Source organism: Nansenia antarctica (genome assembly GCF_963989245.1).
Source record: "Nansenia antarctica genome assembly, chromosome: 13".
Classification (NCBI taxonomy): domain Eukaryota; kingdom Metazoa; phylum Chordata; class Actinopteri; order Argentiniformes; family Microstomatidae; genus Nansenia; species Nansenia antarctica.
The window spans coordinates 20,776,622-20,798,233 of record NC_137683.1 but is presented as its reverse complement, the minus strand read 5'-3'; the positions used below and the strand labels follow the sequence as shown (position 1 = coordinate 20,798,233).

The following is a 21,612-nucleotide window of genomic DNA, read 5'->3' as shown; positions in this document are numbered from 1 at the left end:
TAGAATTGTTTCCCTCACTTACATCAACACAGTCTGCTGCTATACTTGCAACTGTCTGTCTTACACTTTTGTCTGCTGAATAATATACATGACAAAAAAAGATGATCTATACCTATAGATTATAGGTTGAAATGTATAGTTATAAATGCTGACTTGGAATCCATTTTTCATTCATCCAGGTTAGTCTGGGATGCAATCTCTGTTTCAAGAGACTAGTCTTGGTTGCTGAATATCTGCATTTACATTCAGATTTACATTTTTGGCATTTAGCAGACGCCTTTATCCAAAGCCACTTACAACAAATACATTTGACTGAGTGAATCATCTTATTCACGAGTCAGAGCATGATACGGTAATCTATGCTTGGGCCAGGGGCCATTGGCAGTTGTGGTGCTAGAAGAAGGAAGATTATTATTATTTTATTGTTTAAACAATAGAGAAACTGTACAGGGGGTAGAGGGGAAGTCTCAGTAGTAGCAGTTAAGGTGTAGCCTGAAGAGATGGGTCTTCACTCTATGGCAGAAGATAGGGAGTGATTCTGCAGTCCTGACAGAAGATAGGGAGTGATTCTGCAGTCCTGACAGAAGATAGGGAGTGATTCTGCAGCCCTGACAGCAGTGGGAAGCTCGGCGCCGGGACAGTGAAGAGACGTGACTGAGTATCTGGCTGGTTGAATGAGTCTGGTCCAAGATAACAGCTGGGAGGAACAATGTTGCAGACAAATTACAAACATAGACACACATACATTACCATTAACTCATTACAGGTATAGACACACACACACACACACATAACAATAATTGGACACATCACACACAACACAACAGTGCTTGGAATGCTGCAGTATCACAAAGGTTACACTATGTGCATGCCTGTTCGATACCGTGCCTCATTCCCTTCCATGCATTACAATGAGCCCATCCTCGGATTTTAACCTCTACCAGAATCCTCTGGTTTACATGTAGCAGCTGGCCGAATGGTTTGTGAAGGCTAAGGCTTAGGCTACTGAAACATATCCTGTTTCTAATTATTACAATTATAATTACCTAAAAAATATATATATATAAAAACATTATAATTATAATTACCTAAAACAATAACTTTTTACATTCCTATGGTCAGTAAACTATATATTATTAATATTGTTCTCTTATTGTATGATTATATACGTATATAATCATACAATAATATATATAATATATATAATCATATGATTGTAGATTTATATATTACAAATATTAACAACAACAAATAATATTTTATGCGCTTTGAGATTATTCTTGTATAATGAAAAGAGCTTTATAAATACACTCACCGGCCACTTCATTAGGTACACCTTGCTAGTACCGGGTTGGACCCCTTCTTTTGCCTTCAGAACTGCCTTAAGTCTTTGTGGCATAGAGTCAACAAGGTGCTGGAAACATTCCTCAGAGATTTTGATCCATATTGACATTATAACATCACACAGTTGCTGAAGATTTGTGCCAAGAAAATATCCCCCACACCATTACACCACTACCACCACCACCAGAGAACTGCCGCTCACTGGATATTTTCTCTTTTTCTGACCATTCTCTGTTACCCCTACAGATGGTTGTGCGGGAAAATCCCAGTAGATCAGCACTTTCTGAAATGCTCAAAACAGTCCGGCTGGCACCAACACCCATGCCACGTTCAAAGTCACTTAAATCACCTTTATTCCACATTCTGATGCCTGGTTTGAACTTCAGCAGATCATCTTGACCATGTCTACATGCCTAAATGCATTGAGTTGCTGCCACGTGATTGGCTGATTAGATATTTGTGTTAACGGGCAGTTGAAAAGGTGTACCTAATGAAGTGGCCGGTGAGTGTATAATGAATTATTATTGTTATTGTGAACGTTACACACATAGCTTGAATTATCCATCAGAGTCTTATCTTACACAATGTCGTGTACAGTAGGTGGTTGGAAGCCACTCCTCCCTAATGAGGAGGCTGTCATCATGTGACATCATGTGACACATCCTCCTGTGTCAGTTCCGAATCCAAGTCCCATGATTTTAGCAAGCCTGATGAGAAAGAAAACATATTATGTGACAGCAGCTGATTTTATTTAGAAAAATGTAGTAATTTTCAACAAAATTGACATTTATTTAACATGTTTCAGAATAAAAGACTGAAATGTTATTTCGGTTGCCGACGTGTTCCCACTTTCACCAGCTGCTGTCACATACTGCAGGACTGCAAGAATGCAGCAAAGCCACCAACTGAAAGTATGCTTCAAGCCACGGTGGAAGGTAGTGCTTTTCGAACAACAATAGCAAGTCCACCACCCACACCATCTGTATAGCCTGTTAAAAAAAATAAAGACATTTAGCTTCAGGCCATGAGAGCATAGTGCTTTTGCAGCTTTTCAAAGAATAGCAATGACCAGGTATTTGAACGCCTTGGGCAAACTGAGGTAAGATGTGCTGAAACTTGTTGTGTAGGTTAAACTGTGCTGTCTCAAATCGTGCAATAAGATGACTCTTTCCGACATGTACCGCATATTGTTGTTCATATACTGAAGTCAATACACTAGTAGCTTTGGAACATTTCTTAACAGACGTTTAGCGATTCTTAGAGTTGAAATAAACATTCTTTGGTTCTTCTCGGCACGGTCCTCTACCTTGACTTAGAGGCCGTGTGTCAGAGTGTCAGCCCTGAGGCTAGAAGGTGGCAGGTTAGGTCCCCAACTGAGTCAAATAAAAAAAATAAAAAATGATGCTTTTCTGCCTGGCACTCAGCATTAAGGTTTAGGGGGAAGTCCCTGGGACAGACTAGTGTCCTGTTTAGGGCATGTACGTGTACATCAAGCTGCCTCACACTACAAAAAGAGGAGATCCTGCCCTATACGTTGTTCCTGCACACAATGGTTTCTTACTGACTTTATAACACCGTTATAACAGCTGAACACAGGCTTTATAACACCGTTATAACAACAGGCTGCTGGACATGCTCGAGCCACGCATAAACCACCTGGTTTGATCAACGACAGATAGAGAGATATTTCTAAAAGCAAATGTAAATGTAAAAACAGTGAACCATCCCTAAGGGGACAGTTCAAACCAAAATGTCAGTTTTCTTCTCAGACCTCAGAAGTGCTCTAACGAGTCTGCCCCACCACCTGTTGTATAGGAGGTGATTTGCATGATAGCCTGTTGAAGCAACTCCTCAGATCTGCCCTAAAGGGAATAAGTAAGTTGAGGGCTCAGTGGTTAACAGTAAAGACACAGTACATCTTTATAGGTTTTATATTGCATGTGCCTTCGAATAATTATTGTTGATCGTTGGTTTAGTTTTCAGTTGGAACTTTTGGTTCCGAACCGCACTCAGGTACGTCAATAAATATTATATAAATGTATGCATTGTTTGTTTACAAACTCTCCCATGACAAGAAGAACTAACTAGAGTAATTTCGAGGTTGGGTCATTCCTCAAATTCCTCAAAAGATGTGTGTGTGTGTGTGTGTGAGAGAGAGAGAGAGAGAGAGAGAGAGAGAGAGAGAGAGAGAGTGAGAGAGAGAGAGGGGGGGGGGGGTCATATGGGCTGTGTTATTGGTTACCCACATCACTTCTGTGTGCATGCACTAACCTGATCGCCTACACATCATCTCTCAAACATGTTATTTTTTCCCCTTAAGGCCGTTTTACATAGATCCCCTGTGAAGACCAGGCATAGAGCATATTGTGATTGTACAACATGTAAAAGTATACAGAAAATGAAAAGTTTGCTTACAAAGGTAGTATAGCGTGTTCTCTGCAGTCATATTACTGCTATTAAAACTTTAGCGATAGGCCCCAAAAAAATGTTGGGCCACTTTCGGCTGTTTCTCTGTCAATCGAAAGGCCCATTTTTCTGAAACCGAAACATCCAATCTCCTTTTCACCCCTACATGACCTGACCAATCGAAAGCTTCAGTTTGAGATATCTGACAAGGAGACGGCAATGCATGCATGCCAATTCCGGTCCCAAGGAAGACCACGGTTACTTGTCCTAATCCAACTACCGCCCTGTGGCTCATGGTGGAGTGCTTTGGTTTGGTTGCTTTTTTGGTGCTTTGGTTGGTTAAGTCCCATATAAATTCCTCTCTACCTGTAACACTAGACCCCCTCCAATGTGCATATATCGTCCCAACAGATCCACTGATGATGCCATTGCTCTGGACTGAAGCTGGACTGAACTGGCCATAGTCCCCTCCAAGCTCATCACCTGGGTCTCAACACCTCACTGGATCCTGGACGTCCTGACAGGCAGACCCCTCCTCCACTCTGACTCTCAGTACGAGAGCCCCCCAGGGCTGTAGACCCATGTTCACCCATGACTGTGTGGCCATGCACAACTCCAACACCATCAACACGTTTGCTGACACCCCCGTAGTTGGCCTTTATCTGTATTTACGAAGTTTCAAGCCATCTGTACCAATTAATAAAAATAATATAATAATAATAACAATATCAACAATATTATTATTATTATTAATAATAATAATCATAAGAATAATGATAATAACAATAACAACAACAATAACAATAACAACAACAATAATGATGATGATGATGATCATAATCCCAATAATAATCATAATCATAATCATATTAAGGGAGTAAAAGAAGACAGTGTTGGCCTTCATGTTTCCTGCCCTGATCATTTATTTTTTAATAAATTTTTCACTTTTATCCAAAGCGACCTACAATTAGAGTTCACAGGGACAGTCTCCCTGGAGTAACTTAGGGTTAAGTGCCTTTCTCAAGGGCACACTAGTGGTGGTGTTCCCAGGTTGGACTCTCTCATTGCCCTTGCAGCATGGTGGCACTTCTACAGACAAACACCTCTTCCATCAAATCACAATAATAATAATAATAATAATCATCATAATAATTATAATAATAATAATACATTTTATTTAAAGGCGCCTTTCTCAAACTCAAGGACACTTCACAGAGAAAAACAAAAGAAAGTAGGACAATAAGCAACAAAAGAAACACAACACTCAAAAAGGCAGCTATGTGGGAGACCGGACCCAAGCCATGCTGTACGAAGGCGAGTCTGAACAGATGCGTCTTGAGTCTGGTCTTGAATGTGTTGAGAGCGTCCGAGCATTTGATGGCTGGTGGAAGGGTGTTCCACAGCTTGGGTGCAGCAACACCCAATCACACGTTTACGTAGTCTGCTCAGTGACACTGCACTCTTACACTTTACTACAGTTTACATTACTACCTACTGGTGCTACAATAATTCTGGATATTCTGGATATTTTTTATTTTACTGTATTTACTGTTACTACTTTGAGTGATTATATTTATGTTTACATTGTTTACTTATGACCCTGTATTGTTGATGTTGTAGAGCTACTCTGCCTCAAGCATACAAATACAACTGGCGGCTGTGAATTAAGGTGGATGTTGTTCTCTCTATGAATGGAAATACATCTTTATAGCTAATGCAGCCAGCTAACGTCGGCAAGAGATTCCTGTGAGAGAAGAAGGCTTGAGAGACGGTAATTACAGAGGTATTCAGAGAGAGGGAAGAGGGAAGGAAGAGAGGGGGCAGACGAGCTATAAGATAAGTATTTGACACTGAGAGATCGAGAGAGAGAGAGAGAGAGAGAGAGAGAGGGAGAGAGGGAGAGAGAGAGAGAGAGAGAGAGAGAGAGAGAGAGAGAGAGAGAGAGAGAGAGAGAGAGAGAGAGAGAGAGAGAGAGAGAGAGAGATGGACTGGCTCTGATTTACAACGTGGAGGTGACAGTGTTCGCCTTTTCTAAGTTTCCTATAGGAATTAGACTGAAGGCTATACAGTCTGATCTTATCTACCAGCCTGCGGACAAATACCTCATACCTGCACACATGCGCGAACACACACGTGGTAGTCAGGCAGGCTTTTGGACATTTATTACAGGCAGGACCTTAGGAGGGCTAAATCTATATGTCTGCTAGGACCATCCACTCCAACGGGAGTTTGAGCTTTTGCCCTCTGGCCGTCGTTTCAGGCCGTTGGCTCCTACTGAAATATTTAATGTTTCCTTAATCCCTTCCCACCCCGGTCACCACCTCTTCCAAAGACTATCAGGACCAAAACCTTGTGGCACCTGAACAGTTTGTTCCCCATGGCAGTGGGCCTCACATAGCAGAGGGCCTCACATGGCAGAGGGCCTCACATGGCAGTGGTCCTCACATGGCAGAGGGCCTCACATGACAGTGTTCCTCACATGACAGTGTTCCTCACATGACAGAGGGCCTCACATGGCAGAGTTCCTCACATGACAGTGGTCCTCACATGACAGTGTTCCTCACATGACAGAGGGCCTCACATGACAGTGTTCCTCACATGACAGTGGTCCTCACATGGCAGTGTTCCTCACATGACAGTGTTCCTCACATGACAGTGTTCCTCACATGGCAGTGGGCCTCACATGACAGTGGTCCTCACATGACAGAGGGCCTCACATGGCAGAGGGCCTCACATGACAGTGGGCCTCACATGGCAGAGGGCCTCACATGACAGTGTTCCTCACATGGCAGAGTTCCTCACATGACAGTGTTCCTCACATGACAGTGTTCCTCACATAGCAGAGGGCCTCACATGACAGTGTTCCTCACATGACAGTGTTCCTCACATGACAGTGGTCCTCACATGGCAGAGTTCCTCACATGACAGTGTTCCTCACATGACAGTGTTCCTCACATGACAGTGTTCCTCACATAGCAGAGGGCCTCACATGACAGTGTTCCTCACATGACAGTGTTCCTCACATTGCAGAGTTCCTCACATGGCAGAGGGCCTCACATGACAGTGTTCCTCACATGACAGAGGGCCTCACATGACAGTGTTCCTCACATGACAGTGTTCCTCACATGACAGTGTTCCTCACATGGCAGAGGGCCTCACATGACAGTGTTCCTCACATGACAGAGGGCCTCACATGACAGTGTTCCTCACATGACAGTGTTCCTCACATGACAGAGGGCCTCACATGACAGTGTTCCTCACATGACAGTGTTCCTCACATGACAGTGTTCCTCACATGACAGAGGTCCTCACATGGCAGAGGGCCTCACATGACAGTGTTCCTCACATGACAGTGGTCCTCACATGGCAGAGGGCCTCACATGACAGTGTTCCTCACATGACAGAGGGCCTCACATGACAGTGTTCCTCACATGGCAGAGGGCCTCACATGACAGTGTTCCTCACATGGCAGAGGGCCTCACATGGCAGAGGGCCTCACATGGCAGAGTTCCTCACATGGCAGAGTTCCTCACATAGCAGAGGGCCTCACATGACAGTGTTCCTCACATGACAGTGTTCCTCACATGGCAGAGGGCCTCACATGGCAGAGGGCCTCACATGGCGGTGATGTCACACATGGCGGTGGGCCTCACATGGCGGTGATGTCACACATGGCAGTGGGCCTCACATACAACTGCCTCTCACTGACTCAGGGGCTTCCCCCCGCCCCCCCACCCATCACACACACACACACACACACACACACACACACACACACGCACATGCACATGCACATACAACTGACAGTAATTTATATTAGTTTTAGATTTCTTCAAATTTACAGCCATGGCTGACGTTCATTGCATGGCAAAGAAAACATAATTATTATTATTATTATTATAACCTCAGTTGAATTTCCTTTATGTGCAAATATACTTGGCAATAAAAATAATTCTGATTCTGACACTTTTTGTACACTTGAATTTCCCTTACTCTGAATTATCTCTGCGATTTTATTGTATTGATTATTGTGTTGATGTTGTTGTCCTTTTTGAATCCTGTCTGTGAACCTGACTGCAAAACTAACTTCCCCTAGGGGACAATAAAGAAACCTTGAACACACACACACACACTCACACACGCCCTACTTCTGGGACAATAATGTAAACTGAACTTAACTAAACAAATAGACTTTAGCGATAGCTCATCCGGGAAGGGAGATTCTTGGATGGTTCCAAGGTAGAGTGTCGACAAATACCTTGGGTGGGATTTAAAATATATATTTTTGGACTCCAATTTTGATCAAATAAATATTGATGAATATTGATTATGAAATGACAACTGAGTAGAACAACGCTAACAAATTTGAGCCAACAGAATTATTGCACATAATATGAATGCACATTTTTATTACTATATTGTATTGTTGACTTGTTGATTGTTGCTGACTGTTGTTGTTGAGTGAGGAGCAAGATCCTAAAGCATTTCACCATGTCAGCTACGGCTGTATACGATGTACATGACACCATTTGATTTGATTTAATTTGATTGAACAAAAACAAGAAAGGTAGGCAGGTAGCCCATTGTGTTTTTGTTGTAATAGTAGACAACTGTTCAATAAAACTTGCAACAAATACTTAGCATGGAAGTACTGTTCTAATACTTAACATGGAAGTACTGTTCCAATACTTAACATGGAAGTACTGTTCCAATACTTAGCATGGAAGTACTGTTCCAATACTTAGCATGGAAGTACTGTTCCAATACTTAGCATGGAAGTACTGTTCCAATACTTAGCATGGAAGTACTGTTCCAATACTTAGTGTACAAAATGGACTAGAATGCCAGGATAGAAAAACACAGATACCCTACACAGTATACCTCCCTAAACTCAATGCCACAGTCTAGAAGATGAGGATGCACACTGTCATCTAGAGGAGGAGGAGGGTGCACACTGTCACCTAGAGGAAGAGGAGGGTGCACACTGTCACCTAGAGGAGGAGGATGGTGCACACTGTCATCTAGAGGAAGAGGAGGGTGCACACTGTCACCTAGAGGAAGAGGAGGGTGCACACTGTCACCTAGAGGAGGAGGAGGATGCACACTGTCATCTAGGGGAAGAGGAGGATGCACACTGTCATCTAGGGGAAGAGGAAGGTGCACACTGTCACCTAGAGGAAGAGGAGGGTGCACACTGTCACCTAGAGGAAGAGGAGGGTGCACACTGTCACCTAGAGGAGGAGGAGGGTGCACACTGTCATCTAGAGGAAGAGGAGGGTGCACACTGTCACCTAGAGGAGGAGGAGGAGGAGGAGGGTGCACACTGTCATCTAGGGGAAGAGGAGGAGGAGGATGCACACTGTCATCTAGGGGAGGAGGAGGAGGAGGATGCACACTGTCATCTAGGGGAAGAGGAAGGTGCACACTGTCACCTAGAGGAGGAGGAGGGTGCACACTGCCATCTAGAGGAAGAGGAGGGTGCACACTGTCACCTAGAGGAAGAGGAGGGTGCACACTGTCACCTAGAGGAAGAGGAGGGTGCACACTGTCACCTAGAGGAGGAGGATGGTGCACACTGCCACCTAGAGGAGGAGGAGGGTGCACACTGTCACCTAGAGGAAGAGGAGGGTGCACACTGCCACCTAGAGGAGGACTCCACCTCCTGCGTTTCAGCCGCCCCTTGTAATTGTTTAATTGCCATGCAATGAACTTCAATTGTTAGAATGTTGTATTTTATGCTGTAGGCAAGGGGTCAGCCATAGACGGCGACCATGGAGCAATTAGGGGTTCAGTGCCTTGCTCACGGTATTGTGCTGAGTTGACATGACACATTTGAATGCTGAGATTGATGGACAAACCCAAGACACACTGTGAAGCAACAGACTTGAACCAAGATGACATGGTATCCGTGGGGGGAGATGGTGTTGAATGATCTAAAGGAGAAAAAACTTTTAAAACCAGGAAAAGCGTATTTTACGAAAATATATACAGTACAAAGCTGCTATTGGGGGGTGGCAAAGCCACTAGTGGAGATGATTTGTGATATGATTACTTCAAATAAAATTACTCAATATAAAATACAAAACTCAATGTCAATATTTTGACACAGCAAACTGACCTGACTCGGCTTTTTCTTAAATATTGTTTCTTTGTTCATCTATTTTGTCACAGTAATCAGACAGTTGGGGACATAAAGGGGTCTCACCTTGACTAGGCTATATGTGTGCAGGCTAAAAACCTGAAACCTATACCTTCACCTGAAATGCTGTCACATACTGTCAGGCAAAAGTCAGGATTGGCCTCTATCAATTCATGAAGCATGTCTTCATCCACTGTTGACAATAGTGTGTTGACATAACAAACTGACCTTGTGTAACACAATCATGGTGGGACAATCAAAAACCAACCCACATGTTCAAACAGTTTTGGCAAGTGGATGCTTCTTTTGTTAATCTACTTTGTCACAGTACAGTCAGGGACATAAAGCGGTCTCCTCTTGACAATTTTGTGCAGCAGAAAAAACATATAGAAACTCACCTTCACCTAGAAAGCTGTATAAATAAATCCAATAAAGAACACTGTCCCCAGAGCTATTTTAGCACTGCAAGTGTTAAAAAACGACAACACCCAATCAACTCCTATCAACTCATATCAACACTTAAATAATTTCACTGGAAAATTAACACAAAGCAAATTGTGTCTTTCCTAATCGCCAATGACATGCACAGAGCTTTTCCTAATATCGCAGTTTTATATCTCACTATTCCCCATTATATCCCAATATAAAGCAGTGAACAGGCGGAGAGTAGTTTCTGTCGTCTTAAACTAATTAAGACCTGCGCTCTTCAATGAGTGAGATGCGTCTCTCAAATCTGGCTTTGCTTTTTATCGAGAGAGAAGTGACTGAGAGGGTTGACTTCAATAATGTAATTGAGACACTTGCGAGGATGAAGAAATGAACAACACAGTTCGAATAGCAGCAGTGTGTGGCACACTCGCCTTTTTTCATGCAGCTGCACTCGTCGTATTGGTAGGCTTACAGGCTTAAACGTTTCCCCAAATGACATTTATTTGTGCTGTCATATGTACGATGAATTCAATATTTTTAATAAATACTATGTTAATATTAGGTTTCACTATTTGTTTGATTGATTCATTAAGGGGCCCCTTCGATACGAAAATAACCCAGCAGAGTGGGGACGGTGTGGCCAGTTCAAATTAATATATCTGTATTGTAAGTAGCTTCTTTTTGGGGGGGGTCAATCAGTAGGGAAGATCAGTCTCTCAGTCAGAAGTGAGTTTCCCTGCCTTCTGCAACCTGACACCTCCTCAGAATTGTTTACACACGCTATCATTTTTTGGGATGAGAAATATCTTGCCCCACCTCTCCCATGGTCACACATTAACAGGTAACACCTGATCTGTCCTCCATGTCAATCAGTAGAGAAGGTCGGTCTCAGACTAACCTCTGTCGGACAGCAGCCATCAGACTGTCTTTAGTCCTGACTGACAGACAGAGTGGAGAAGTACAGACCGCCAATCTAAAACTATCAGATCGATCAGTTAGGCAGTATGGTAGCAAAGCTTTGTTTTCTCTTTACTCTGGAGACGATGGCTGGTGTTGGAGACTGAGGAGTTGAGTATCTGGTCTGTAAGGGGTGGCTGGGAATCATGGAGCATGGACATTCTCCTCTGTAACAGCTAAGGGATGAGCTCCAACTTCTATCCACAACCAAGCCAGAAGAACAGAAATGTGAGTAAACTCTCTTGTTGATTAATCATCATATCGTCACCTTCTTAAAATAATGGCTTACGTCACTTTTGACGAAAATTATGTTTTTGCCTAAATATCATATATTCTAGATTTAGTTAAGTTTATTCTGTTTTTCTCAACTTTAATATGTATTGCACTATATCACTATTTGCATTTCTGGTTAGATACTAAACAGAATTCCGCTGTCTGGTACTGTGCAGAGACAATAAAGTTGAATAATATAATATACTAATACTAATATAACCAGAGAGAGAGAGAATATATATATATATTATTATTATATATTGGACACACATTTATGTATTGGACACACACACACACACACACACACACACTGGCAAGGACATTTGGTGCCTAATGGGGCATACACTACTTGCCCTGTTTACCCCTAAACACCTAAAAGAAGAGATCAACAACAGGAAAGGGGAGGAGAGGGCAGTAAAACAGAGTCAAAGTGAGTGTTTGTTTCTAGACAAACTGGTTCATCAGGAAAGAGAGTTGTTGTTATATATATATATATATACAGTGTCAGCATCAGTCCATGTCCCTTTCCTCACTCAGTTTAGCCCCATACTGTATTTTCTCACTTCACTGTTTTTATTTTATTCATTTATTTTTTGGTCTCCTTTAACTGCTGTGTGCTGTGTGTGTTCCTTGTTCAGGTTGAAAGCAAGAGGTTCTTTGAGGAGAGGATGGGACCACTGCCTCTGAAATGAGTCTCCCTGGGGAGAGAGAGGAGGGGACCACTGCCTCTGAAATGAGTCTCTCTGGGGAGAGAGAGGAGGGGACCACTGCCTCTGAAATGAGTCTCTCTGGGGAGAGAGAGGAGGGGACCACTGCCTCTGAAATGAGTCTCTCTGGGGAGAGAGAGGAGGGGACCACTGCCTCTGAAATGAGTCTCTCTGGGGAGAGAGAGGAGGGGACCACTGCCTCTGAAATGAGTCTCTCTGGGGAGAGAGAGGAGGGGACCACTGCCTCTGAAATGAGTCTCTCTGGGCAGAGAGAGGAGGGGACCACTGCCTCTGAAATGAGTCTCTCTGGGGAGAGAGAGGAGGGGACCACTGCCTCTAAAAAGAGTCTCTCTGGGGAGAGAGAGGAGGGGACCACTGCCTCTGAAATGAGTCTCTCTGGGGAGAGAGAGGAGGGGACCACTGCCTCTAAAAAGAGACTCTCTGGGGAGGGAGAGGATGGGACCACTGCCTCTAAAATGAGTCTCTCTGGGGAGAGAGAGGAGGGGACCACTGCCTCTGAAATGAGTCTCTCTGGGGAGAGAGAGGAGGGGACCACTGCCTCTGAAATGAGTCTCTCTGGGGAGAGAGAGGATGGGACCACTGCCTCTGAAATGAGTCTCTCTGGGGAGAGAGAGGAGGGGACCACTGCCTCTAAAATGAGTCTCCCTGGGGAGAGAGAGGAGGGGACCACTACCTCTAAAATGAGTCTCCCTGGGGAGAGAGAGGAGGGGACCACTGCCTCTAAAATAAGTCTCTCTGGGGATGTTGAAGCCATGGGGTAAGAGAAGAGTCTCTGGAGGGCATTTATCAGATGATGATGATGATGATGATGGATAGATAATTAATTCGTAACCAAATGGAAACTTAGGAATGTAGATATACTGTAAACTTTTTTTTTGTTGTAATATTAATCTGACAGAGGAACTATGTTTAACTTTAATAACATAGTTACACTGTCCTAAAACAACAATGGGTTTTCAATAATACCATAGTCAGTATACAGTAATCTGAATCTTGTCAATACCCCTTTAATGGCTCTCCAAAAGGCTTTTCATATCTACAGAGTGGCTACAGAAGTAAAGCTGATGTTGTGTTTTTGACAGAGTCCAGCAGGAGAGACCAGCCTCACCTGTACCCAGCTGTGTGTCCTTGAAGAGTGACTGGTCTATGGACGGTCCAATAGAATTCAGACAAGGAACTAGTAAACGAGGGTAGGTGTAACATGGGGATGTGATGAACTAACTCTGAGACTACACGACCTGTTTGTTTCATAAGGTCCTCAGGTAACTATAATGAACTCAGGTTCTACTATCAAGGAGGGAGCATGGGAGTAAGGCACACAATGCAGCATTTATTGTATAGCTTATATCACAACATCTTCAGCTCTAGGAGCTCAGCACATAATCATTAAAGGCAGAATTTCAAATGTTAGACTTAGTAGTGTAGATATGCTGGAGTTCAATGCATACTTTAGCAACAGACAGTGTTGCAACTCTCACTAGAAGGCTTGTCCACAGAGGAGGAGAGTGGATCCTGGAGGGAGATGGCCACTAAAAACCTAAAAGCTACTTACAATACAGATATATTCATCTGGAATGGTCACACTGTCCACCAATGTTGTTGTTGTTGTTTTACAATATTCATCTGACCCAGGAACTATATTTAACTAATAACTTAGTCACAATGGCCTAAAACAACAATGGGTTTTTAATCATACCTCAGTCAGCATACAGTAATCTGAATCTTGTCAATGCCCCTTTAATGGCTCTCCAAAAGGCTTTTCATATCTACAGAGTGGCTTCAGAAGTAAAGCTGATGTTGTGTTTTTGACAGAGTCCAGCAGGAGAGACCAGCCTCACCTGTACCCAGCTGTGTGTCCTTGAAGAGTGACTGGTCTATGGAATATCCAATATGGTTCAGAGAAAGACCTCCTCATTCTGGTCAAAGGTTTGTTTGATCTTTATTCCTTGTAGTCAAAATCCTGACGACACACAGACACACACTCACATGAACACATGACATCCATTATCTTCTGTTTAACATGTGAGAATGTTGGTGTCTTTGTGTTTGACAGAGTCCAGCAGGAGAGACCAGCCTCACCTGTACCCAGCTGTGTGTCCTTGAAGAGTGACCGGTCTATGGATGGTCCAGTAGAATTCAGACAAGGAACTAGTAAACGAGGGTAGGTGTAACATGGGGATGTGATGAACTAACTCTGAAGGGCTCTGCACACAGCGTGCGATTCTGTTGCGCGTCAACATTCCATTTTGAAGTTTGAATGGAAGTCTATGAGAACATCGCATTTTACCCCACACGGCCCCGATTTTAATCGCACGGCGAACATTCGATTCCATTCATTTTGAATGGGACAAAGCACACGGCGTGCGAGTTTTGTCGCACTGTCAAATTTGTGCTTTTTCCCATTCAAAATGAATGGAATCGAATGTTCGCCGTGCGATTAAAATCGGGGCCGTGTGTGGGTAAATGCGATGTTCTCATAGACTTCCATTCAAACTTCAAAATGGAACGTTGATGCGCAACAGAAATCGCACTCTGTGTGCAGAGCCCTTGAGACTACACGACCTGTTTGTTTCATGAGGTCCTCAGGTAACTATAATGAACTCAGGTTCTACTATCAAGGAGGGAGCATGGGAGTAAGGCACACAATGCAGCATTTATTGTACAGCTTATAATCACATCATCTTCAGCTCTAGGAGCTCAGCACATAATCATTAAAGGCAGAATTTCAAATGTTAGACTTAGTAGTGTAGATATGCTGGGGTTCACTGCATACTTTAGCAACAGACAGTGTTGCAACTCTCACTAGAAGGCTTGTCCACGGAGGAGGAGAGTGGATCCTGGAGGGAGATGGCCACTAAAAACCTAAAAGCTACTTACAATACAGATATATTCATCTGGAATGGCTATGACAATGTTAATTTTTTGTAATATTCATCTGACCCAGGAACTATGTTTAACTAATAATGTAGTTACAATGGCCTAAAACAACAATGTGTTTTCAATAATACCATAGTCAGTATACAGTAATCTTAATTTTGTCAATACCCCTTTACTGACTCTCCAAAAGCTTTTTCATATCTACAGAGTGGCTACAGAAGTAAAGCTGATGTTGTGGTTTTGACAGAGTCCACCAGGAGAGACCAGCCTCACCACCTGTACCCAGCTGTGTGTCCTTGAAGACTGACTGGCCTCTGGGACGTCCAAAATGGTTCAGACAAAGAACTAGTAAACGAGGGTAGGTGTAACATGGGGATGTGATGAACTAGCTGTGAGACTACGCGACCTGTTTGTTTCATGAGGTCCTCAGGTAACTATAATGAACTCAGGTTCTACTATCAAGGAGGGAGCATGGGAGTAAGGCACACAATGCAACAGTCATTTATTGTACAGCTTATATCACATCATCTTTAGCTCTAGGAGCTCAGTGCATATTTATCATTAAAGGCAGAATTTCAAATGTTAGTTTGGAAATACTGTAGTTCAATGCATACTGTAGCAACAGACAGTGTTGCAACTCTCACTAGAAGGCTTGTCCACGGAGGAGGAGAGTGGATCCTGGAGGGAGATGGCCACTAAAAACCTAAAAGCTACTTACAATACAGATATATTCTTGTGGAATGGCTATGACAATGTTAATTTTTGGTAATATTCATCTGACCCAGGAATTATTTTGAAGTAATAACTTAGGGTTAGGTTAGGTTACAATGGCCTAAAACAACAAGGGGTTTTTAATCATACCTCAATCAGTATACAGTAATCTGAATCTTGTCAATACCCCTTTAATGACTGCCCAAAAGGCAGAGTGGCTACAGAAGTAAAGCTGATGTTGTGGTTTTGACAGAGTCCAGCAGGAGCGACCAGCCTCACCTGCACCCAGCTGTGTGTCCATGAAGAGTGACTGGTCTATGGATGGTCCAATACGGTTCAGAGAAAGACCTCCGCATTCTGGTCAAAGGTTAGTTTGAGGTTTAATCATCATAGTGGTCTATGAGGCTGCCAATAACATTCAGTAGCGGTATACACTGTTAAGTTATTCTATTTGGGAAACTGGGCCTCATTCACACTTCTCTGGATAAAGACATCTGCTTATTTCTTGGTTTTACCCAGAATCCCCAGTGACCAGGTAAAGAGACCAGAGTCAGAGATTCCCAGTGGTCAGTCTGTCCAGGGTCAAAGTGAACTGGCCTCCATATTCAGGGTGAGCTAAAGAGCAAGTATGACATGGAAAATGGTAATGGTAAAAAAATGTCTTGTTTCAATTGCATGCCAAAACCAAGTGATGTGATTTACACCCAGTCTCTCTACTGGGTGTAAAGGTTTACCCATTATTAACTATCTCACTCCTCCTCTTTTATCTAAATGTTTCAGTTGCTTGAAGACAATGTCATCACTTTAGTGATAAATCAGTTGAAGAGGTTCAAGAGGCTTATTTCTCAAGACTACCCAGAGTGCTTTGAGAGTCAGGGGGAGGAAGAGGGTGACGAAGAAGAAGAGAAGCAGGAGAGCAGTGCCAGAGAGGGGGCTCTGAAGATCACTCTGCACGTCCTGAGGAACATGAACCACAAGGAGCTCGCTGACACACTGGAGAAAAGTAAAATACCTATGTTTTTTGTTTTCACAAAGAAGTGTTACTGGGCTGAAATATCATTGAAACATAAACACCACTAACTGTAATTACTATGGATATCCCTATTTGGTCACTCTTTAAATTGTGTTGCCTCTATAATTTAGTATCTCTGTAATTACTCCAGTAACAAGATTGGTTGTTTGCGTATAATTGCATAGTAACGGGTTTGGACAGTTTCCTATAACACAGATGGAATAAGGACTGTTCTTTCCTAGTAGTAATATATCATTCAACTACAGTACATATTATGTAATTAATTAGTATAACAACGTGTTCACTAAAACAACATGTAATTACAGTTACTGCAGGTATTGGGTCAACTTAATGTAATGAAAATTGCTTTGTCATTCAGATGAGCTTGCTGTGGTGTGCCAACATGAGTTCAAGTCCACCCTGAAGAAGAAGTTTCAGTGTGTGTTTGAGGGAATAGCTGAGCAAGGCAAGCCAATACTTCTCGATAAGGTCTACACAGAGGTTTACATCACAGAGGGAGGAAGTGGAGAGGTCAATAACGAACATGAGGTCAGACAGATTATGACAGCATCCAGGAGACCAGCAATGCAGGAGACACCAATCAAATGCAAAAACATCTTCAAGCCTTTACCTGGACAAGACAAACCAATCAGAAATGTGCTGACAAAGGGAGTTGCTGGCATTGGAAAAACAGTCTCTACTCAGAAGGTCATTACGGACTGGGCTGAAGGAGAAGCCAATCAGGATGTCCAGTTCATATTTCCACTTCCTTTTCGGGAGCTGAATTTAATGAAAGAGAAGACGTGCAGTTTGAATGAACTTCTTGGTCATTTCTTCATTGAAATAAAAGAATCAGGAATCTCCAACTTTGACAAGTATAAAGTTATGTTCATCTTTGATGGTCTGGATGAGTGTCGACTTCCTCTAGACTTCCAGAACAACGAGACATGTTGTGATGCCACAGAGTCAATCTCCGTGGACGTGCTGCTGACAAACCTCATCAAGGGGAATCTGCTTCCCTCTGCTCTCCTCTGGATAACCTCCCGTCCTGCAGCAGCCAATCAGATCCCTCCTAAGTGTGTTGACCGGGTGACAGAGGTACGAGGTTTCAACAACCCACAGAAGGAGGAGTACTTCAGGAAGAGAATCAGTGATGAGAACCTGGCCAGCAGAATCAACACACACATGAAGTCATCAGCAAGCCTCCACATCATGTGCCACATACCAGTGTTCTGTTGGCTCTCAGCTGATGTTCTCGAGAGACTGTTGGGTGGAGCAGAGAGACGAGAGATGCCCACGACTCTGACACAGATGTACACACACTTCCTGGTATTTCAGACCAAACAGAGGAATGCGAAGTACCTTGGAGACCATGGCAGAGATCCACACTGGGATAAAGCGCTAATTCTGTCACTGGGAAAACTGGCCTTCAAACAGCTGGAAAAGGGCAATCTGATCTTCTATGAGGAAGACTTGAGAGAGTGTGGCATTGATGTCACAGAAGCCTCAGTGTACTCAGGAGTGTGCACTCAGATCTTCAGAGAGGAGTATGGGCTTCACAACGTTTTCAGCTTTGTGCATCTGAGCGTCCAGGAGTTTCTAGCTGCTTTATTTGTGTTCCTCACATTCAACAAGAGCAATAAGAATCCACTGGTCAAACAGAAATCCTCACACTGGAAGCTATCCTCATTACCCAGACGCAAACCTCTAGTCAACTTACACAAGAGTGCAGTGGACAAGGCTTTACAGAGTGAGAATGGACACCTGGACTTGTTCCTGCGCTTCCTCCTGGGCCTCTCACTGGAGTCCAATCAGAATCTCCTACGAGGCCTTGTGACACAAACAGGAAGCAGCTCACAGACCAATGAGGAAACAGTCAAGTACATCAAGGAGAAGATCAGGAAGAATCCCTCTCCAGAGAGGTGCATCAATCTGTTCCACTGTCTGAATGAGCTGAATGACCATTCTCTAGTGGAGGAGATCCAACGCTACCTGAGCTCAGGACGTCTCTCAAAAGCCTCACTCTCACCTGCACAGTGGTCAGCTATGGCCTTTGTGTTGCTGACTTCAGAAGAGGAGCTGGATGTGTTTGACCTGAAGAAATACTCCAGATCAGAAGAGGGTCTTCTGAGGCTGCTGGCAGTGGTCACAGCCTCTAAGACGGCACTGTAAGTAGATGTACAAAATTACTCTAATTGATTGTGAATTAGGACGATGATTCATAACAAACCTGAACAACTTGGTGTGGAAGACAAAATTATCTTTTAGAGATATAATTTAATGATACTTATTATCTAAAACATATTACTATTGTGTACTAGTCAAAAGTAACAACACATTCCTTGATTGCCTCCTTTTCATTCATACTTTGTTGACACACAAACATTTATCATTTATATCATAGTACACAAAACCAACAATCAAATCAAATCAAATCAAATTTTATTTGTATAGCGCATTTCTTACAAGATTCAACTCAATGCGCTTCACACAATGAAAATGTTCAGTCAATCAGTCAATCAATCAATACTGACAGAGCCGCGAGCAGGCAAAAGTAAAAACCTGTATACTATGTAGCCAGGAAAAAATTCCCTTGCAGCCCTCTACCAATAGAGCGACTACTAGCCAGTTTGCCTACCAGTACCCAGCGGTCCCCAAGGGGAGGCCAAGGACCACCGGCACAAAGCAAGCAAGCAAGGGCAAAAACCTGTACACCATGTATCCAGGAAAAATTCCTTGCATATTATCGGCGTACACTCTGTCCATAAATTTAGTGTTATATTTGCATCGTTCTGCATCCGGATGGTCACAGGTCCTGCCAAAAGAGAAACTTAAGCAATAACAATACATAATTAATGCAAGAGGCAAAGTGACTAAAGGGAAGAAATAGATTTTTTTTGAGCACCTGGTCAAAAATAATTAATTCATTCATTGCATACTTATCTTTCATGTTTTAATGACACACAATTATGTGACTTGCTCCATAATTATCAGTCGCTTTGTGTCTCAACTCCCAATAATGAGCGAGACAGTTACAGTACTGAACACTGGTTTGGAGAAATCCACTCCTGACGTTAAGATACTCACACCGCCGCTCAAATGGTGACTTTTTGTCTGACATTAAGTAAAACATACAGTACCTAGCTGGCTGGCTGTGTTCACAGTTCAGCTAATGAGTTTGTCAGCTTAATTTTAGCTAAAGTGTAATGAGAAGTTAGCTGGCCAGTGAGTTTACAGATGGTGCAGTTGGAAGGAACAGGCCACTCATCTCGAACTGAATGCTCGACCCATCATTTAAGGCATGAAATGTAAACATTATGATTTTGCATTTAAAACAAAGTGAAATTACTAGAAAACATATTGGTCGAGTGAAATGTTAAAATCCTAAAACAGCCCATGTAAGGGTTTTTGATGAAAATGTAATTATATCCTAATTAGGTGCGGTGACATGCAACTGGAAATGATAGAACACATCAGATAATTATTCTCTGACTCAAAATGACTATTCTTTCCTCATTCAGGCTGAATGGATGTCACCTCACAGAGAGATGCTGTGAAGCGTTGGCCTCAGCTCTCAGCTCAGACTCCTGCCACCTGAGAGAGCTGGACCTCAGTAGTAATGATCTACGCGACAGGGGGGTGAAGCTGCTCTCTGCTGGACTGGGGAGTCCACACTGTAAACTAGAGACACTGAGGTGAGGTCTAAGACTATTCTTGTTGTCATTCCTAAATGTCTGTTACATTATCATTCTATAGAATGAATTATACTTGCAGAGAAAGGCTTGATGATTGAGACAGACAATGTACATTATCTTCCAATCAATTACTATTGTGTGTGTGTGTGTGTGTGTGTGTGTGTGTGTGTGTGTGTGTGTGTGTGCGTGTGTGTGTGTGTGTGTATGTGTGTATGTGTGTGTGTGTGTGTGTGTGTGTGTGTGTGTGTGTGTGTGTGTGTGTGTGTGTGTGTGTGTGTGTGTGTGTGTGTGTGGTGTGAGGGGGGGCTGCTCTGTCTGCACTCTCTGAATATGTTTGCCCTCCTCAAATCCTGACCCACCTGGCCTTAGATCAGCCCATGGGGCTACACAATGCTGCACTAAACCAATAGGTACCAAATACATTATACCAGATGTAGAAATCCAGTGACTACAAATGTATTCATGGTTGCTTGCTCCCCTGTTGAGAGCAACTATAACTCTCACTCATGAATGAATTCTTGCACCACAGTGACCGTTTGGCTGCATGTATTTCTTTGTATTCCTCATTCAGGCTGAATGGATGTCACCTCACAGAGAGATGCTGTGAAGCCTTGGCCTCAGCTCTCAGCTCAGACTCCTGCCACCTGAGAGAGCTGGACCTCAGTAGTAATGATCTACATGAAAGGGGGGTGAAGCTGCTCTCTGCTGGACTGGGGAGTCCACACTGTAAACTAGAGACACTGAGGTGAGGTCTTAGACTATTCTTGTTTAGGTTTTTCACACCGCCAAGGAACCGTTCGCGTTCGCGAACCAAGTCTGGAACCAGCTGGCGCCTTCCGACCGAAAATAAATTGGTGTGGAGCCTGAAAAGTTGGTTCGCAGCGGGAACCAGAAAATAGTGGTTCTCAAGCGGGAACCAAAACGTAGAACAGTCACATCGTCAGTGGGTGTGTCATATTCTAGGCTGCAAAGACCAGCAAGAAGGAAGGAGACAAAATGTAATGTAATCTAAATCTAATCAATCAAATTTCGTAAGCCATT

General features: G+C 43.1%; 1 protein-coding gene across 1 annotated transcript in view; it reads left to right on the top strand.

Annotated features, from left to right (window-relative positions):
• Positions 1-2,408: 2,408 nt before the first annotated feature.
• Positions 2,409-21,612, top strand: part of LOC308169397 (uncharacterized protein) — a gene marked incomplete at both ends in the record, with an annotated part of 24,285 nt that continues 5,081 nt past the window's right edge. The window contains 9 exons of the mRNA XM_080544080.1: positions 2,409-2,443; positions 4,304-4,414; positions 8,654-9,318; positions 14,330-14,357; positions 16,384-16,474; positions 16,645-16,867; positions 17,256-19,044; positions 20,398-20,571; positions 21,143-21,316. Coding sequence (XP_080400206.1) covers positions 2,409-2,443; positions 4,304-4,414; positions 8,654-9,318; positions 14,330-14,357; positions 16,384-16,474; positions 16,645-16,867; positions 17,256-19,044; positions 20,398-20,571; positions 21,143-21,316 — 3,290 coding nt within the window. The remainder of the gene's footprint in view (positions 2,444-4,303; positions 4,415-8,653; positions 9,319-14,329; positions 14,358-16,383; positions 16,475-16,644; positions 16,868-17,255; positions 19,045-20,397; positions 20,572-21,142; positions 21,317-21,612) is intronic.